At 40.9% G+C, this 17,253-nt stretch overlaps 1 protein-coding gene across 6 annotated transcripts in view; it reads left to right on the plus strand.

Annotated features, from left to right (window-relative positions):
* cwf19l2 (CWF19 like cell cycle control factor 2) overlaps window positions 1–17,253 on the plus strand; it is a 266,997-nt gene that overhangs the window by 165,848 nt on the left and 83,896 nt on the right. For all 6 annotated transcript variants that reach the window (XR_005944421.1, XM_041198939.1, XM_041198940.1 and 3 more), the window contains 2 exons: window positions 12,202–12,414; window positions 14,695–14,811. Coding sequence is in view for 5 of the 6 variants with exons in the window: in XM_041198939.1 (XP_041054873.1) it covers window positions 12,202–12,414; window positions 14,695–14,811 (330 nt within the window). In the remaining variant the exon portion in view is untranslated. The remainder of the gene's footprint in view (window positions 1–12,201; window positions 12,415–14,694; window positions 14,812–17,253) is intronic.

Below are 17,253 nucleotides of genomic sequence, written 5' to 3' on the forward strand. Positions count from 1 at the left end.
CAGCAGGTCCAGCCAAATTGAATTTTAGAACCTCCAGAATCCCACAGCTGAAGCTCTGTAGTGCAGGATGCAGCTAGCCTTACATCCTCCCTGCCTACAAAGCCTAACAGAGTCTTATTAGCTCTGTCGACCCATTCCAGTTACCAGCCAGCTTCCATTACGACCTGCCACTGGATTTTAAAAATTCTTTATTCTTTCACGGGATGTGAGCATCGCTAGCAATAGTTGCCCATCCCTAACTGCCCTTTAACTGAGTGGCTTGCTGTGCCATTTCGGAGTGCACTTAAGAATCACCCACATGACTGAGAACCTGGAGTCACATATAGGCCAGACTGGGTAACAACATTCCCTAAATAAATTTTTACAACAATCAATGATAGTTGTTGTGGTCACCATTGTGTTTAGCTTTATATTTCAGATTTATTAATTGAATTTAAATTCCTCCTGCTGCCATGGTAGAATTTGAACCCATGTCCCAAGAGCTTTAAGATAAAAGATAAAGAGCTCTGAAGAAGGGTCATACATACTCGAAACGCTAAATGTGTTTCTCCCTCCACAGATGCTGTCAGACCTGCTGAGTTTTTGCAGCATTTTCTGTTTTTATCCCATGAGCATTAGTCTGGGCCTCTGACATTATTGGTACACCGTCACATTTAATTTTTTAAAACATGTTTAACTTTCTGTCCTTGTCAAATCATGATCATTTGATATCACTATCTGAACAGTTCAATTAAAAGTGAAGGATATTAAGTGCTTTTAACTTCCTGGTTTGATATATGTAAGTGCTTCAGTGCAATTGGCTGCTTACTTGCTGATTGAGTTCACTGTGTCTGCATGTCAAGCTATCCCTTGATTTGACCCAGTTTTAAACTGCCATGATCCTTATATCTTAGTGGCAGCCTTATTCAAGGTCAAGGATGTTTTGCCACTATAAATTGGCTATGAATTGAGAGAGGGGAATGTGCAACGAGACCTGGGTGTCCTCGTACACCAGTCGCTGAAGGTAAGCCTGCAGGTGCAGCAGGCGGTAAAGAAGGCAAATGGTATGTTGGGCTTCATAGCCAGAGGATTCGAGTACAAGAACAGGGATGTCTTGCTGCAATTATACAAGGCCTTGGTGAGACCACACCTGGAATGTCACATGGCAGTTTTGGTCTCCTTATCTGAGGAAGGATGTTTTTGCTATAGAGGGAGTGCAATGAAGGTTTACCAGACTGATTCCTGGGATGGCGGGACTGACATATGAGGAGCGATTGAGTCAGTTAGGATTATATTCGCTGTTCAGAAGAATGAGGGGGGATCTCATAGAAACCTATAAAATTCTAACAGGACTAGACATGGTAGATGCAAGTAAGATGTTGCCGATGGCGGGGCAGTCCAAAACCAGGGTCCGAAACAGTCTGAGGATTTGGGGTAGACCATTTAGGACTGAGATGAGGAGAAATTTCTTCACCCAGAGGGTGGCGAGCCTATGGAATTCACTACCACAGAAAGTAGTTGAGGCCAAAACATTGTATGTTTTCAAGAAGGAGTTACGTATAGCTCTTGGGGTGAAAGGGATCAAAGGATATGGGGAGAAAGCAGGAGCAGGCTATTGAGTTGAATGATCAGCTATGATCATAATGAATGGCGGAGCAGGCTCAAAGGGCCAAATGGCCTACTCCTGCTCCTATTATCTATGTTTCTAAAACTCAGACTACTATCGTCAATCCCCAGTACAAAATTTGTTCCCAACCAAAGCAACTAACTCTTTCCCTCTCCCTGGCCATTGTCTGAGACAGAAACAGACTGTTCACAACCTAAGCAACCTGTTTGACTCTAAACTGAGCATTCGGCCCCATAACTTCTCGATCACCTAGACTGTCTACATGCCCTCCTGCCTGAGCTCATCCGCTCCTGAAACCTTCAACCATGGCTTTGTTGCTGTTGGACTCAATTTATCCCAATGACTTCCTGAAGAGCTTCCCATCTTGCATCCTCCATAAATTTGAGCTCACGCAAAACTCAGCTGCCCATATCCTAACTTGCACCAAGTCCTTTCAACCAATCACCCCTGTCCTCACTGACTTACATTGGCATCCAATCTGACAGTGCCTCAATTTAAAAATTCTCATCTTTGTTTTCAAATCTCAATGTGGACTTTTGCTTCCTTATCTCTGTTCCCTTTATTTAGCTTTAAAACCCTCTTGAGATCTCTACACCCCTCCAATTCTGGCCTCTTGTGTATCCCCGATAATCTTTGTTTCACCATTAAGAGCCATACCTTCAGCTGCCAGTGCTGAAGCTCCCTCTTGTCCTTTAAGACATTCCTTCAAATCTACCTCAGACTAACCTTTGGCCACCAATCTTAATAGCTAATTTTCATTAATAATTGCTCTTATGAAGTGCTGTGGAATGCTTTAAAAAGTTAAAGTTGCTGCATAAATGCAAGATTTTTTTTGGCCCCAACTCCCAATGTTGTACTTCTGAGGTCCTGACTGTTGTCACTGCTCCCCACAGCCACAGCTGCCACCCTACCCCCTCCCCCCCCCAACCCCCCACCACCTTTTCTGAATTATTCAATAGCTCATTTTTACATGAAAAGCAATATATCTCCCATTAATTCCTCATAAAATATAACTTCTCAAAAATAGGGCCCTTTTATGATTTTGGGGAAGCGATCGCATAGTGGGATTGTCGCTGGGCCATTAATCAAGAGACCCAGGGTATTGCTTTGAGGACAGGGGGTTCGAATCCCATCATGGCAGATGGTGGAATTTGAATTCAATAAAAGTATGGAATTAAATGTCTGACGATGACCATTGTCGACTGTTGTAAAAACCCATTTGGTTCACAAATCCCCTTTATGTGACTCCAGACTCACAGCAATGTGGTTGACTCTTAAATGCCCTCTGAAATGGCTTAGCAAGCCACTCAGTTGTAACAAACCGCACAAAGTCACAAAAAAGGAATGAAACCGGATGGACCACCTCGCATTGACCTAGGCACTGGAAATGACAACGGCAAACTCAGCCCTGCTGACCCTGCAAAGCCCTCCTTACTAACATCGGGGGTTAGTGCCAAAATTGGGAGAGCTGTCTCACAGACTAGTCAAGCACTAGCCTGACATAGTCATCCTCAAGGAATCATACCTCCCAGATAATGTCCCAGATATCACCATCACCATCCCAGGGTATGTCCTGTCCCACCGGCACGACAGGCCAAGCAGAGGTGGCGTCACAGTGGTGTACAGTTGGGAGGAAGTCCTCAACATTGACTCCAGACCCCATGAAATCTCATGGCATCAGGTCAAACATGGGCAAGGAAACCCCCTGCTAGTTACCACGTACTGCCCTTTCTCAGCTGATAAATCAGTGCTCCTCCATGTTGAACACCACTTGGAGGAAGCACTGGCAAGGGTGCAGAATATACCCTGGGTGTGGGACTTCAATGTCAATTACCAAGAGTGGCTCGGTAGCACCACTACTGACCAAGCTGGCCGAGTCCTAAATGACATAGCTGCTAGACTTGGTCTGCAGCAGGTGGTGAGGGAACCAACAAGAGAGAAAAACATACTTGACCTCATCCTCACCTACCTGCCTGCCGCAAATGTATCTGTCCATGACAGTATCAGTAGGAGTGACCACCACACAGTCATTGTGGAGGCAAAGTCCCGTCTTCACATTGAGGATACCCTCCATTGTGTTGTGTGGCACTACCACCGTGCTAAATGGGATAGATTTTGAACAAATCCAGCAACTCAAGATGGGGCATCCATGAGGCGCTGTGGGCCATCAGCAGCAGCAGAATTGTATTCGAACACAATCTGTAACTTCATGGGCCAGCATATCCCCCACTGTACCATTACCATCAAGCCAGGGGATCAACCTTGGTTCAATGAAGACTGCAGGAGGGCATGCCAGGAGCAGCACCAAGTATGCCTAAAAATGAGGTGTCAACCTGGTGAAGCTATATATATATATATATATATATATATATGGTGCTACATATATATCAAACAGTTTAAGCAGCAAGTGTTAGACAGAGCTAAGTGATCTCACAACCAATGGATCAGATCTAAGCTCTGCAGTCCGGTCACATCCGATCATGAATGGTGGTGGACAATTAAACAACTCACTGGAGGAGGAGGCTCCACAAACATCCTCATCCTCAATGATGGAGGAACCCAGCACATCAGTGCAAAAGATAAGGCTGAATGAAGCATTTGCTACAATCTTCAGCCAGAAGTGCTGAGTGGATGACCCATCTCGGTCTCCTCTGGAGGTCCCCAGCATCACAGTTGCCAGTCTTCAGCCAATTTAATTCACTTCATGTGATATCAAGAAACGGCTGAAGCCACTGGATTCTACAAAGGCTATGGGGCCTGACGATATTCCAGCAATAGTACTGAAGACGTGCTCCAGAACTTGCCATGCCCTTAGCCAAGCTGTTCCAGTAAAGCCAAAACATTGACATCTACCCAGCTATGTGGAAAATTGCCCAGGTATGTCCTGTATACAAAAGGCAAGACAAATCCAACCCAGCCAATTACTACCCCATCAGTCTACTCTCCATCATCAGTAAAGTAACGGAAGGGGTCATCAGCAGTGCTATTAAGCGGCACTTGCTTAGCAATAACCTGCTCACTGACACCCAGTTTGGGTTCCACCAGGGCCACTCAGCTCCTGACCTCAATACAACCTTGGTTCAAACAAGAGCTGAACTCCCGAGGTGAGGTGAAAGTGACTGCCCTTGTTATCAAGGCTGCATTTGACAGAGTGTGGCGTCAAGGAGCCCTCGCACAGATGGAGTCAGTGGGAATCAGGGGTAAAAATCCACTGGTGGGAGTCATACCTAGCACAAAAAGGAAGGTGGCTGTGGTTGTTGGAGGTCATCATCTCAGCTCCAGGACATCACTGCAGGAGTTCCCCAGGGTAGTGTCCTCAGCTAAACCATCTTCAGTTGCTTCATCAATGACCTTCCACTTAAGTTCAGAAGTGGGGATGTTCGCTGATGATTGCACCATGTTCAGCACCATTCGCAACTCTTCAGATACTGAAGCAGTCCATGTCCAAATGCAGCAAAACCTGGACAATATCCAGGCTTGGGCTGACAAGTGTCAAGTAACATTCACGCCACACAAGCGTCAGGCAATGACCATCTCCAACAACAGGGAACCCAACCATCGCCCCTTGATGTTCAATGGCATTACCACTATCAACATTCTAGGGGTTACCATTGACCAAAAACTGAACTGGACTAGCCATATAAATACAAGAGCTGGTCAGAGGCTAAGAATTGTGCAATGAGTAACCCACCACCTGACTCCCCAAAGCCTGTCCACCATCTACAAGGCACATGTCAGGAGTGTGATGGAATACTCCCCAGTTACCTGGATGAGTGCAGCTCCCACAAAACTCAAGAAGCTTGACACCAGGACAAAGCAGCCCGCTTGATTAGCACCACATCCACAAACATTCACTCCCTCCACCACCGACGCACAGTAGCAACAGTGTGTACCATGTACAAGATGCACTGTAGGGATTCTCCAAGGCTCCTTCGACAGTACCTTCCAAACCCATGATCACTGCCACCTATAAGGACAAGGACAGCAGATAGATGGGAACACCACCACTTGGAACTTCTCCTCCAAGTCACTCACCATTCTGACTTTGAAATATAACACCATTCCTTCACCGTCACTGGGTCAAAATCCTGGAACTCCCTTCCTAACAGCACTGTGGGTGTACCTATACCACATGGACTGCAGCGGTTCAAGAAGGCAGCTCACCCCATCTACTCAAGGGCAACTAGGGATGGGCAATTTATGCTGACCCAGCCAGCGAAGCCTGCGTCCCATGAATGAATTTTTAAAAACATATTTTACTAATTTGATAAATAATCAGTTTAATTTCTTACTAAGTGAAATTAGGTATGAATACTGTATCCAATCCGTAGCAGAAACATTCAGGTCTTTGAGATAGTGCAAAGGGAACCACAAAGCTGGCCCTGCAGACTTGAGAAATTTAGGTTTCTCTGCCTTGAAGAGCTGTCTGAGAGTTGAACTTCTACATTTATAAAGAAAGATAAATAGTATGGAGAAGACAATGCTTGAAAGTTACTTTAAATACTGGAATAAGACAGGAGATTACTGATTCAAATTAGAGGAATATTTGCGACTGATATCAGAAAAAAAAGAGATCTCATGAAGTATGATCAAGTCATTCAATTGACATCCCTAGTAGAACCAAACCCCTAGAATTGTTTGCAAACCAGTTGGAATCTACAAAAAAGGGACATTGTGTTTACTCAGGATGGATATTAAGATGAGTTGTATTTCCTTCCATGATTATCTTGTGAAATGCTGATTGAGTATTGTGAGAAAAGTGACAGATGAAAGAATGCCAAATTTCAAAGGGAACAACAATTTATAATGCATGAGAAAAGAAGTGCTGATTGGTTTGAAAGTCAGCTCTGATTGGTTGAAACATTGCCATGGCGAATGCACCAGGGAGCTATTGTCCCCCATGCTTTTTTTTAGCCATAAAAGCTCCAATGCCTGGACATATTACTTTTTCCTGCAGAGGACAGGTCCCTGCATATGCATATATGTAGCTTTTAGCTAGCGTAAGTGAGCTACGTTGCAAGCCTGACTGATGATCTTAAATTGTTCAGCAAATGCTGCCCAATCGCAGAATCACATGTCATGTTAGACATATTCTGCTTTTTGCAAGCATGGGCTGGTTGAGTTCAGTCAGTCATCTGCCTGTTGCAAACAGCTGAAGGGATGTGCTGTTTTATATAATCCGCCAGTCATTAGGACATATATTCCAAGTACCTGGCATTGCACCAGCACTGGATTCCATACATAGCATTACTCACTTGTGTTGTAAGCCATTCGCAATAGGCAGAGTACTGATCATGCTCAACCAACCATCAACAATTTTTATATTAAATATGAATATTTCAAAATATTGACTGGAGGGTGGGACTGACCTATGAAGTAAGATTGGAGAAACTGGGCCCATATTCTCTAGAGTTTCAAAGAATAAGAGATGATCTCATTGAAACCTACAAAATACTAAAGGGTAGACATAGTTAAGATGTTTCCCCTGGCTGGGGAGTCTAGAACCAGGGGACAGGATTTCAAAATAAGGGGGAAGCCACTTAGGACCAAGATGAGGAGAATTCTTTTTACTCAGAGGGTTGAGAGTCTTTGGAATTTTCTACCCCAGAGAGCTGTGGAAGCTGTCATTGTGTATGTTTAAAGTGAGATTGACAGATTCCTAAATACAATGACATAAAGGGATATGGGGATGGTATGGGAAAAAGGCATTGAAGTGGATGATCAGCCATGATCGTATTGAATGACAGAGCAGGCTCAATTGGCTGAATGGCCTACTCCTGCTTCAATGCTCTTGTGTTCCAATAATGTTTTTGACAGGTGAATTTTGATGTCTGTTCAAAAATCACCCGCTTCAGAAAAAAAGAGGCCTGGGGTATTTTAAATCAACAGCAATAACTTGTATTTCTACAGCAACTTTAACTTAAAATATCCCAAGGGCAGTTTAAAGCAAAATATGACAGTTTCTTAAGAAGATATTAGGGCAGATGACCAAAAACTTGAAAGAGTGTCTTAAAGGAGAAAAATGAGTGAGAGAGGCATGGAATTTCAGCATTTAAGGTCAGGTCAGTTGAAAAGAAGGCCACCAATTGTGGAATGATTAAAATCAGGGATGTTCAAGAGGCCACAATTAGAAGAGTGCAGACATCCCGGAGGATTATAGGACTTCCGGAGATAGGAAGGGGTGAGGCCATGCAGGCAATTTGGAAGCAAGACAAGAATTTTAAAATCGAATGTTAATTAGCTGGGAGACAGTGTAGGTTAGCATGCAAGGGGTGATGGGTGAACAGGATTTGGTGCAAGTTGGGACATGAGCTGCAGGGTTTTAGATAATCTTTGGTTTTATAGAGGGTAATGTTGTAATATGCCTTTAAGGGATAGCAGCATGTCATCACTAGAAGGGAAGTGCATCATGTGATCCAGTTTCAGTTTCACTTTTGCCTGTGTGCAGAACACAGCACAGCACTCATGTCTTCAAGCTTTCTACCTTTGTGTAAATGTTCCCATATACCTAGTCCAAATAAGTGAACCCACAACGTGATTACCCAATCCCTTATGAGTGATTGATGCCTTTACATCATTTTAAAAATATGACAGGTAGAGCATGGGAGGCTGACCAGGAGTCTGTTAGAATAATCATGTCTAGAGGTAACTGAAGGCATGGATGCTAGTTCCAACAGTAGATGAGCTGAGGCAGGGCAATCTCGCGCAATATTATGGAGGTTAAATAGATGGTTTTAATAATGCAGCACATATGTGGTTGGAAGCTCAGCTTGAGGCCAACTATGACACCAAGGTTGTGAGCAATCTGGTTTATCCTCAGGCAGTTACTAGGAAGAGCAATGGAGTCAGTAGGTACGGACAGAAGTTTGTGGCAGTGACCAAGGCAATGGCTTTATTTTTCCCAATATTTAATTGGAGGAAATCTCTGCAGCATGCTGTTAACATGTTAAAACCTGTGCCCAACACGGGTGACAAAAACTTTTACAAAAAAACAATGAAGGCTTGTGATTATGAGTGGGAATACTGCTTGCCACAGGACCTCCATCTGTCTAGTGTTGTAATTTTGGGCACCTGTTTAGCATGTGCCTCAGAAAACTATTATTTTTTGCCATTTTAGTTTAAATGTTGGCCTTCCCATTTCAGGCTGTGCAAGTCAAGTAGATTGCATGGGCACAGGAGAGTGAGATAGCCTGCACTGTGCAAAATTCTAACACAATCTCACTGGAGTCAATTGCTTCCATGATTGAAAGCTGTATACACGAATGATAAAACTGATAAGTTAATTTGAAAATAACAGATATGAAAACGGCTAAGCACACACCTTTTAATAGTTTGACCATATTTTAGACTACTATGTAGCATTAATTTTGTGTTCTTAGAACCAAGTGTAGAGGAGAAATAATACTGTTCGGTGTAATACTTCCACCTTTAACATGGTTAACTCAAATTCTAGTCTTAGAAGGTTACATTTGTTCTATTATGAGGGATGATGTTTGAATTAATTATTTTATGTTAATCAGAATGAATTAACAAGTTCAACTTATCATGATGTGGAAACATATTTTCCCCTGTAACTCAATAAACGCATGACTGGAATTTCTAGCTTAGGAGAGAGCATAAGTCAGAAGTTGAGAATTTGTGGGGCAGGAATTTTTGATGGTGTCATTGCATGCCAGGGGCTCCACTGCAGACGTTTCCTGGTAGAAATTTCATTGAGTTTCAGAGCATGTTGAAAAATTCCTGTCTTCCAGTGGCAACCATATACAAATGATTGTTAGGAAAGGATGACGCCACTTGTCCTTTTTGTATCGACTTCTACTTTCCCACCCACCTGTGAGAGTGTGCGCCACTGATGAAAAGTCACAATTTACCAGGATCCATTCAAAAACAACACAAATACTTAACTGCTTGTGGAGATTTTTTTCTGTAACTTGGGACCCCATGCTAATATTGGAAAATAATTTTCACTGCAATATGTAAGTCTTCCTGTACATTTCTATAATGAAGCTTTGAATGCATTGAATTTCCAGAGACCTTACTGAGTTACTATTTGAGGAGCACAATAGGTTTCCCAGAGGGAATTCCGTTTCTATAATATGAATGAAGAAGAGAACCAAGAGGCTAAGGGAAGCCAGGTTAATCAGACAGCACAGAGGAGAGTCAGACCATTTTGACTCTACCCATGCAAAAGAATGTATTGTGTGATTTCTGAGACCTTCCCCAGGAGCTCTGTTTCAAGAACTATGCTCCTGTCATGAAGCTTTGGAAGAGCTCTGTGATTACTGAGGCAAAATCTGCCATTGGACCTCAGGTTATGGCAGGTGTAATTCCTAGTACAGGCATGAAGATATTACGAATTTTGAAGGTGTAATTTTGGACAAAACAGTTCTTAAGATGGCTGATAACACGTTATATGACTTGGGCAGTATCGGCTCGAGACAAGACCTGAAATTCGAGCAAATACCTCATTAAAATATGAATAACCCCAGTCACTTATGAAACTCATAAATCCTTTTGTTAAGCATAAATTATAAACCGCCAGGACTATGATATCAGCGAATTCATTTTCCTGCCTCACCATGGACAATAGAGACATCGAAACTCTGTGGTATTAAATGGATATGAAATGAGTCTCGTTGACCTTTCACTGAAGGTTAATTGGTTTCTTGATTATGGGATCATTAGGTTCCAAGAAATTCCTGTGAGACCTCAGATGCCATGGGATTGAATAGCTAAGAAGCAAAGGGTAAGTAGAAGGCTAATGGCAGATGGTTGGGGTCAGCCTGTTGTTTCTGTTTTGGCAGTTCAGAAGCCTGGAATTTGTGCAAAGAGAAAACAAGCAAGGCTGTCTACAGATGGAGCAGTTTTCTGTTTGGCAGTCTTCGAACAAAACCTGGTGTTGAAACAGGTCTCTGAGAATAGAGCAGAGACTTTGTTATCATGTGCACTATGCAGTTGGAAAGGAAAGAACACTGAAGACAGGAAGAACAAAGGATTGTGGACCATACCCATTGCTGCTCTTTCAGTGTGGCCAGAGCCCACCAGACCATTTAAAGGTTTCAGAGAAGTGAGTCTTTGGGGATTCTTTGCTATCGGGACCACCGGTTGAGAGAGGGCTCATAGACATGTGCCTTATCAGTGCTAACCGTGTCCGAGGACTTTGGGTGGGATACAATTGCTGGAGAATACGACTTGAGAGCCAAAACAGTTGGATGAGAAGTGAGAAATCCTACAAAACAAGTTGGAAAGACTGAGATTGCACATGGTGCCACATTTTTTTTGCAGGAAGTATTGCAAGTGCTTGTAACTACGTTAGGCGTATCTTTGTTGTATCGACTATTTAAAGTGAAGTTTACCTTTCTATTTGAAAAATCTTTCACATTTTTTTATTCATTCATGGGATATGGGCGTCACTGGCTAGGCCATAATTTATTGTCCATCCCTAATTGCCCTTGCTCAGAGGGCACTTAAGAGTCAACCATGTTGCTGTGAGTCTGGAAACCAAGAAAGGATAGCAGATTTTCTTCCCTAAAGTGAACCAGATGAGTTTTTACTACAATAGACAATTGTTTGATGGTCAATATTAGACTTTTAATTCCAATTGAATTCAAATTCCACCATCTGCTGTGGTGGGATTCAAACCCAGGTGTAGTGACTAATCCAGTGACAATACCACTATGCCATCACCTCCCTGTTAATTAATGTTTGAGTTATGTTGATCTTAATTGGTTTGTTATAGTATAAGTTATAAGAAGTGAAATTTTATCCTGTAGTTTTCTTTCCGTAGGCATTGAGAGTATTCTTTTCTTTTTAACAAGTTATTGGTTCCAATGGGGATTTTAACAGTGCACCACGAAGATTTCCATATCCTAAAGGTGCAGCTCATTTGTAATAACAGACATGGCCTCTCGCCCATAAATTCACAGATGCCTTGATACAGTTATACCTAATCAACCCGGTGACTTCGCTCTATTATTGACATTGCCAATTTTAGTTTTGTAAGAAGTTAAATTTTATAATGGCCCCCTGAGTAAAGAAGCAGAGAGGGGAACATACATCTTTCCAGTGAGCAAATACTAGAATTGCTGGATTGCAGATTTTCAAGCCCATGGATTTAAAAGTGCATCATCTTTAATAACTTTAGCACTGAATGAAGGACAATTCAGCATCTTCAACTAAATGTTGGTTTCATTTAAAAAAAACTGAAGTTAACATTTAAATGTAAATAAAGTTTTATTTTTATTTTGTGGAAGGGAGAATGTTAAGGAAGATATTGAACACAAAGTCCCAGGGTACAGGGAAAGATAACATAACTTTGCATTATTTAAATAAGGCCAAGGTGTTAAAATGCCCCAGCCCCCTCTTTTTCTGGAGCAGCCTTAGATTGCTAGCTACAAGGACAGTGAGAGACAGGGGAAGCAACAATTTATGGAAGTGAAATTAATCTCTGCTAAAGTTTTTAAAGCGACTTAATCTTGGGCCTTTTGCGATTGTTTTGTTGTGTGGTCAAGGATAAAAGTTGATCTAACCATTGTTCAGTTTTATTGAAGCAATTATTTCTGACATTCTAACTGCCTATTTGATCTTTTTTATAGTTTATGGAGAAGATGGATAGGGACTACTACACATTGGATGACATGTTTGTGTCAAAAGCCGCCAGAAAAGACCAATCAGGCCAAGATGATGAAAGGCACCGAAATAAAGCTATCCGTGAACACAAGAGATTAGTTGGCCGAATGGAGAAGTGCCAATATTGCTTTGACAATCCAGAACTTCCAAAGCACCTTATCATTGCTATTGGTGTAAAGGTAAGCTAAATAAGTCTCAAAGTTACTGCAATAAACTAGTTGTCATCACAAGGTTATGGAGAAACAATTCCTTTACTGGATTAATCTAAAGTTGCCAATCATACTTATAAGCTTTGTGTGTGAGCTGCAGCATGCAAGGTAGCATGTGGGCCTAGTTTTGTGATAAATAATATGTTTCCATGGCCATGCAAAAAATTTAAAGGGACCATGTAATGGAAAAAAACAGGCCGCATTTAGCAATAGCTAAATTTTAAAGGGAACATTGGTTGCCAACGCCACAGGCTTGTCCAGGAATTGAAGATTTATCTCAGTGACATTGCTGCAAGCAACTCAGGCGAAAAACCATACAGCATTAGAAATGTTTTTTTCTTTAAACACTGTTGTTTAGCAATTACAAAAATAAGAAAGATGGTTGTTTGACTGACAATCAAGAACCTTCACCTGACCTTTGCTCCTTCAGAGAGCTAGCACGGATGACAGGCTTAATGGCCTCCTTATGAGCTGCAACCTTTCAATGATGCTATCATATAGTTGGATAGTGAAGAGTCAAGCATGAAGATGACTTTGAAGCAGTCATATGGACTCTATTTAACTCTGTTTCTCTCTCCACAGATGCTGTCAAACCTGCTGAGTTTTTCAAGCATTTTCTGTTTTTATTTCAGATTTCTAGCATCGCAGTATTTTGCTTTTATGGAGATGACTGTGTTTGTCAACCATGGATTTGTGGGTGTTCGGAGGTCAAATGATGAAACCTCATGGAACATTTTCAATCAGATTTGATAACCTTAACCACCCCCTGCCTCATGAGTGATGCTGCAGCTGGTGTTTAGGACTTTACCTGTGACCTTTCCCACACTCAATTAATGGTCATGGTTTTTCCAGTCTTCCATAAAAGCAGCTACGTAGATGTAGATAACAGACTATTACAAACTAGCCATCAGCTGTTGGAGATTGTTTAGTACAGTTTCCAATGGTTTTATTAAAGCTTCTGTGCTCAAAAATTATCCTTTTAAAATCTGGACGCTTAACTGGGCTCAATAGATGAAATTAGATACAAACCAGACAGTGGGTTCCTACTCTTACAGCTTCCACTTCCAGATTTTTTTTGTTCAGAATATTGTATACTGAAAGGTTGATGGGTAATTTTAATCTGTTTTGCTTTTCTTGTGCCAACACAGGGGAAATTTTAGCTGTGAACTTATTGAATTGAAATTGTAAACATCTTTACGAAGAATAGATGTGTGATTTAGTTATGCCTAAGGCAGAGAATGGTACACATTTTGCAGTAAGAATAACAGTGAGGCTATTAGCACTCAAATTTATTAAGGAGTAAATTGGACAGCAACTTCCAGCGTTCATACCTGAACAGTTAAATGTGGAAATCAGCAAGTTGCTGCCTGAGTTGCCCTGCTCCTGCAGAACCTTCGCTCTAACAGTATCTTGCCAAAAGATGAAGGGTGTGAACTTATGATAATTGCCTTTTAGATACTCACTAAACACATAAAGAAAAAATTTAGAGCTTGTCCATTCAAGTTTAAATGTATTTTGAATGGCATGATAAATTTTAATTCCAGCTAAACAATCTTCTTGGCACTGAAAATTTACTTTTCAAGTGTAGAGTCTAAGTTCTTCAGATATTAAATATGTTGTAAAAGATTTTTTTAATTAAAAAAAATGAATAATGCTTTTTATTGCCTTTTCTTTGTGTTTCTTTATCATACTCTCCATTCCATTTTTCTTTCCACTTTCTATTTCACTTTCCATACATGATCTTAAATTAAATTAAGTATTCCAGCAAATACTTCTTGGTTTAGATCTGCATGCCTTAGTAAGGATTCTTCAATCTGATTGGTTAAAGAGACATGTCATTGCTTGACCTGTTCACAAAGGTTGCATAAGCCCACAAAAATTCTGTGTGAAAGTCTAAACATAATGAATGATGAGCGTCATTTGTTTGCCATTGACTGAAAAATCAGGCTTTTATCTTCACTCACAATCCAATCCATTGCAGTGTAATTGCTGTAAATTTACCAGGAAAATCATTTGCATTTCACTACTGTGAAGCAGTGCATGGGCAATAAGCAGTTTTCCAAAATATGTTAGTGATGCTTTTTAGAATTTCCTTTGAAATATGCCTTGATTTAGACCAAGAAATTACATGGTGTATACATTTATATTTATACTACAAATTGAACTTATGAAACATGCGACAAGCAAAAGAAAACATTCTGTTCGCTTTGGTTTAATTATATGAATTCAGACATTTCCTCTCATCCCTAGGTATATTTGTGTGTGCCCAATTACCAGTCCATGACTGAAGGTCACTGTCTAATAGTACCTCTCCAGCATCACACTGCAGGTACCATACTGGATGAAGATATCTGGGAGGAAATACAGGTCAGATTAAAACTCCAAATTATTTTTATCTGACTCAAAGTACTTTCCTAGTTATTTTCTTGGAACATTGCTATTTGTTTTAATTTAAACTAAGATCAATATTCTCAGACAGTGCAGGAGACTTTCTAAGCACGAATTGCTAGCAAAATTTACTTTATAAAACTTATTCTCACAAGGTTAATTACACCTAAAAGTGTTTTGGATTGATGTAGAACAACAATAGTAAGCTTGAATGAACTCAAGATGAAAGAATCTCAGAATTGGTACGATGTAGAAGGAAGCCATTCAGCCCATTGTGTCTGCACCAGCTCCCTGATCATTTTAACTTAGTGCCAATCTCCTGCCTTTTCCCCATAACCTTGCACATTGTTTCTATTTAAATAATCATCCAATGCCCTCTTGAATGCCTCAATTGAACCTGCCTCCACCATACTTCCAGGCAGTGCATTCCAAACCCTAACTAACTACTCGTTGTATGAAAAAAAAATTCTCACCTTGCATTTGCTTCTTTTGCAAAACACTTTAAAACTGTGCCCTCTGGTTCTTGATCCATTTACAAATGGGAACAGCTTCTCCCTATCTACTCTGTCCAGACCCCTCATTATTTTGAAAACTTCAATCAAGTCTCCTCTCAGCTTTCTCCTCTTCAAGGAAAAAAGTCCTCTCCAACCTTTCCTCATAACTGAAGTGTCTCACCCCGGAACCATTCTCGTAAACCTCTTCTGCACTCTCTCCAATGTGTTCACATCCAGAAATGTGGGACCCAGAAATGTACACAGTACTCCAGCTGAGGTCTAACCAGTGTGTTATATAAGTTCATCATAACATCCCTGCTCTTGTACTCTGTGCCCCTATTAATGAAACCTAGAATACTGTATGCTTTGGAAACAGCTCTCTCTACCTGTCCTGCCACCTTTAATGACTTATGTACATAGACACCAGGTCTCTCTGCTCCTGCACAGCCTTTAGAATAGTACCCTTTATTTTATACTTTCTTTTCATGTTCTTTGTACCAAAGTGTATCATCTCACATTCTCAGCATTGAATTTCATCTTCCATCTGTCTGCCCACTCCACCAATGTGTCAATGTCCTTTTGAAGTTCTACACTGTCCTCACAGCTTACGATTCTCCCAAGTTTTGTGTCATCCGCAAACTTTGAAATTGTGCCCTGCATACCAAGATCTAGATCATTTATATATATCAGGCAAATATGAGTATTCTGGTAAACACTTAATTCAACCTTTTGAACATGTATATGAGTTTGAAAACTTCATGAGAAGGTCATAAAATGACGACTATCAAAACAGGCAACCAAACTGATGATGGCGCAGGATCTAATTTTTTAAATTTCCTTTGGTAGTTTTAAAAGGAATGCTTTAGGTTAGTTAATTCAAAGTTGTAAATCAAATCTCGCATCCTCTTAGTGCATTGCATTTCCTCCGCAGGCAAAGCAGATTAAAGGAGTGAGTAGCTGAGCCATATGGGCCATGTGGAATCCAGGACTTGGTTGTGTTTAGCTAGCTGATTACAATGAGGTTGGAAATGGGAAAATTAGCCAGACTTTCCACTCGTGATCATTAAGCAGGCATTATTGCAGACAATGCTTCTGAGTGGATGTTCCCAGAGCTTGAATACCCTCCCAACACTCAGCCTCAACTTTTTAACAGCCTTTGAGGCTCATACATCATGAAAGCCAAGGGGTGGAAGGTGTCCAGCACTTTTGGGACTATGATTTTCCAATTGATGTTATTTTGATGTCAGCATAGAAATTAGAAAATCTAAATGCCTTCGTGTTCAAGGGAAGGAAAGGATAGAAAACTGATGGGGAAGAAAACTTTGCATAATGGTACAATAAAGTTTTTGGATCTCCTGACTTAAATACAGATGTCATTGCAAAGGTCTGTTACCTTGTCATTGCTACCAAATGTGGCATTCTGACTTGCCATTGGATAGAAGTATGAACACATCTTTTATAGTTTAAGAATTAGTTTTCCAAATTAAGTAACACTTAAATCTACTGAGATTTGAAAATGCAATTTGTAATCTATTTTAAGTTGTGTTGGATTCTGATGGATTCTCCCATTGCTTCGAAGGGTGAGTGTTCAGCATGTTTAAAAAAAAAAGACATTTTTACAGTCTAGGTTGATGATGTCTCGTGCCTGATGTTAGACCAAATCTCGATTTGCATAACCAATTGCAAATACTGCATATGAAGTCACTGTTGGAGGGATAGATGAGTCATTGTCTTTGTTTGCTTGTGCTGAAGGCACTTGGCTCTGATCTCCTCAAATGTCAAAATCAATTGATGACAGAGGCTGCTCCATTTGGGTCTTGTTATGATACAGCAGTTGGTAAAGGCTGAGTTATTTAAAATCCTAGAGGGAAACTTTAAAAAACCGTCATAACCTATATTTTCAATTGTTATGTTTGAGATGCAACTC

This window comes from Carcharodon carcharias, chromosome 11 (assembly GCF_017639515.1).
Source record: "Carcharodon carcharias isolate sCarCar2 chromosome 11, sCarCar2.pri, whole genome shotgun sequence".
NCBI lineage: Eukaryota > Metazoa > Chordata > Chondrichthyes > Lamniformes > Lamnidae > Carcharodon > Carcharodon carcharias.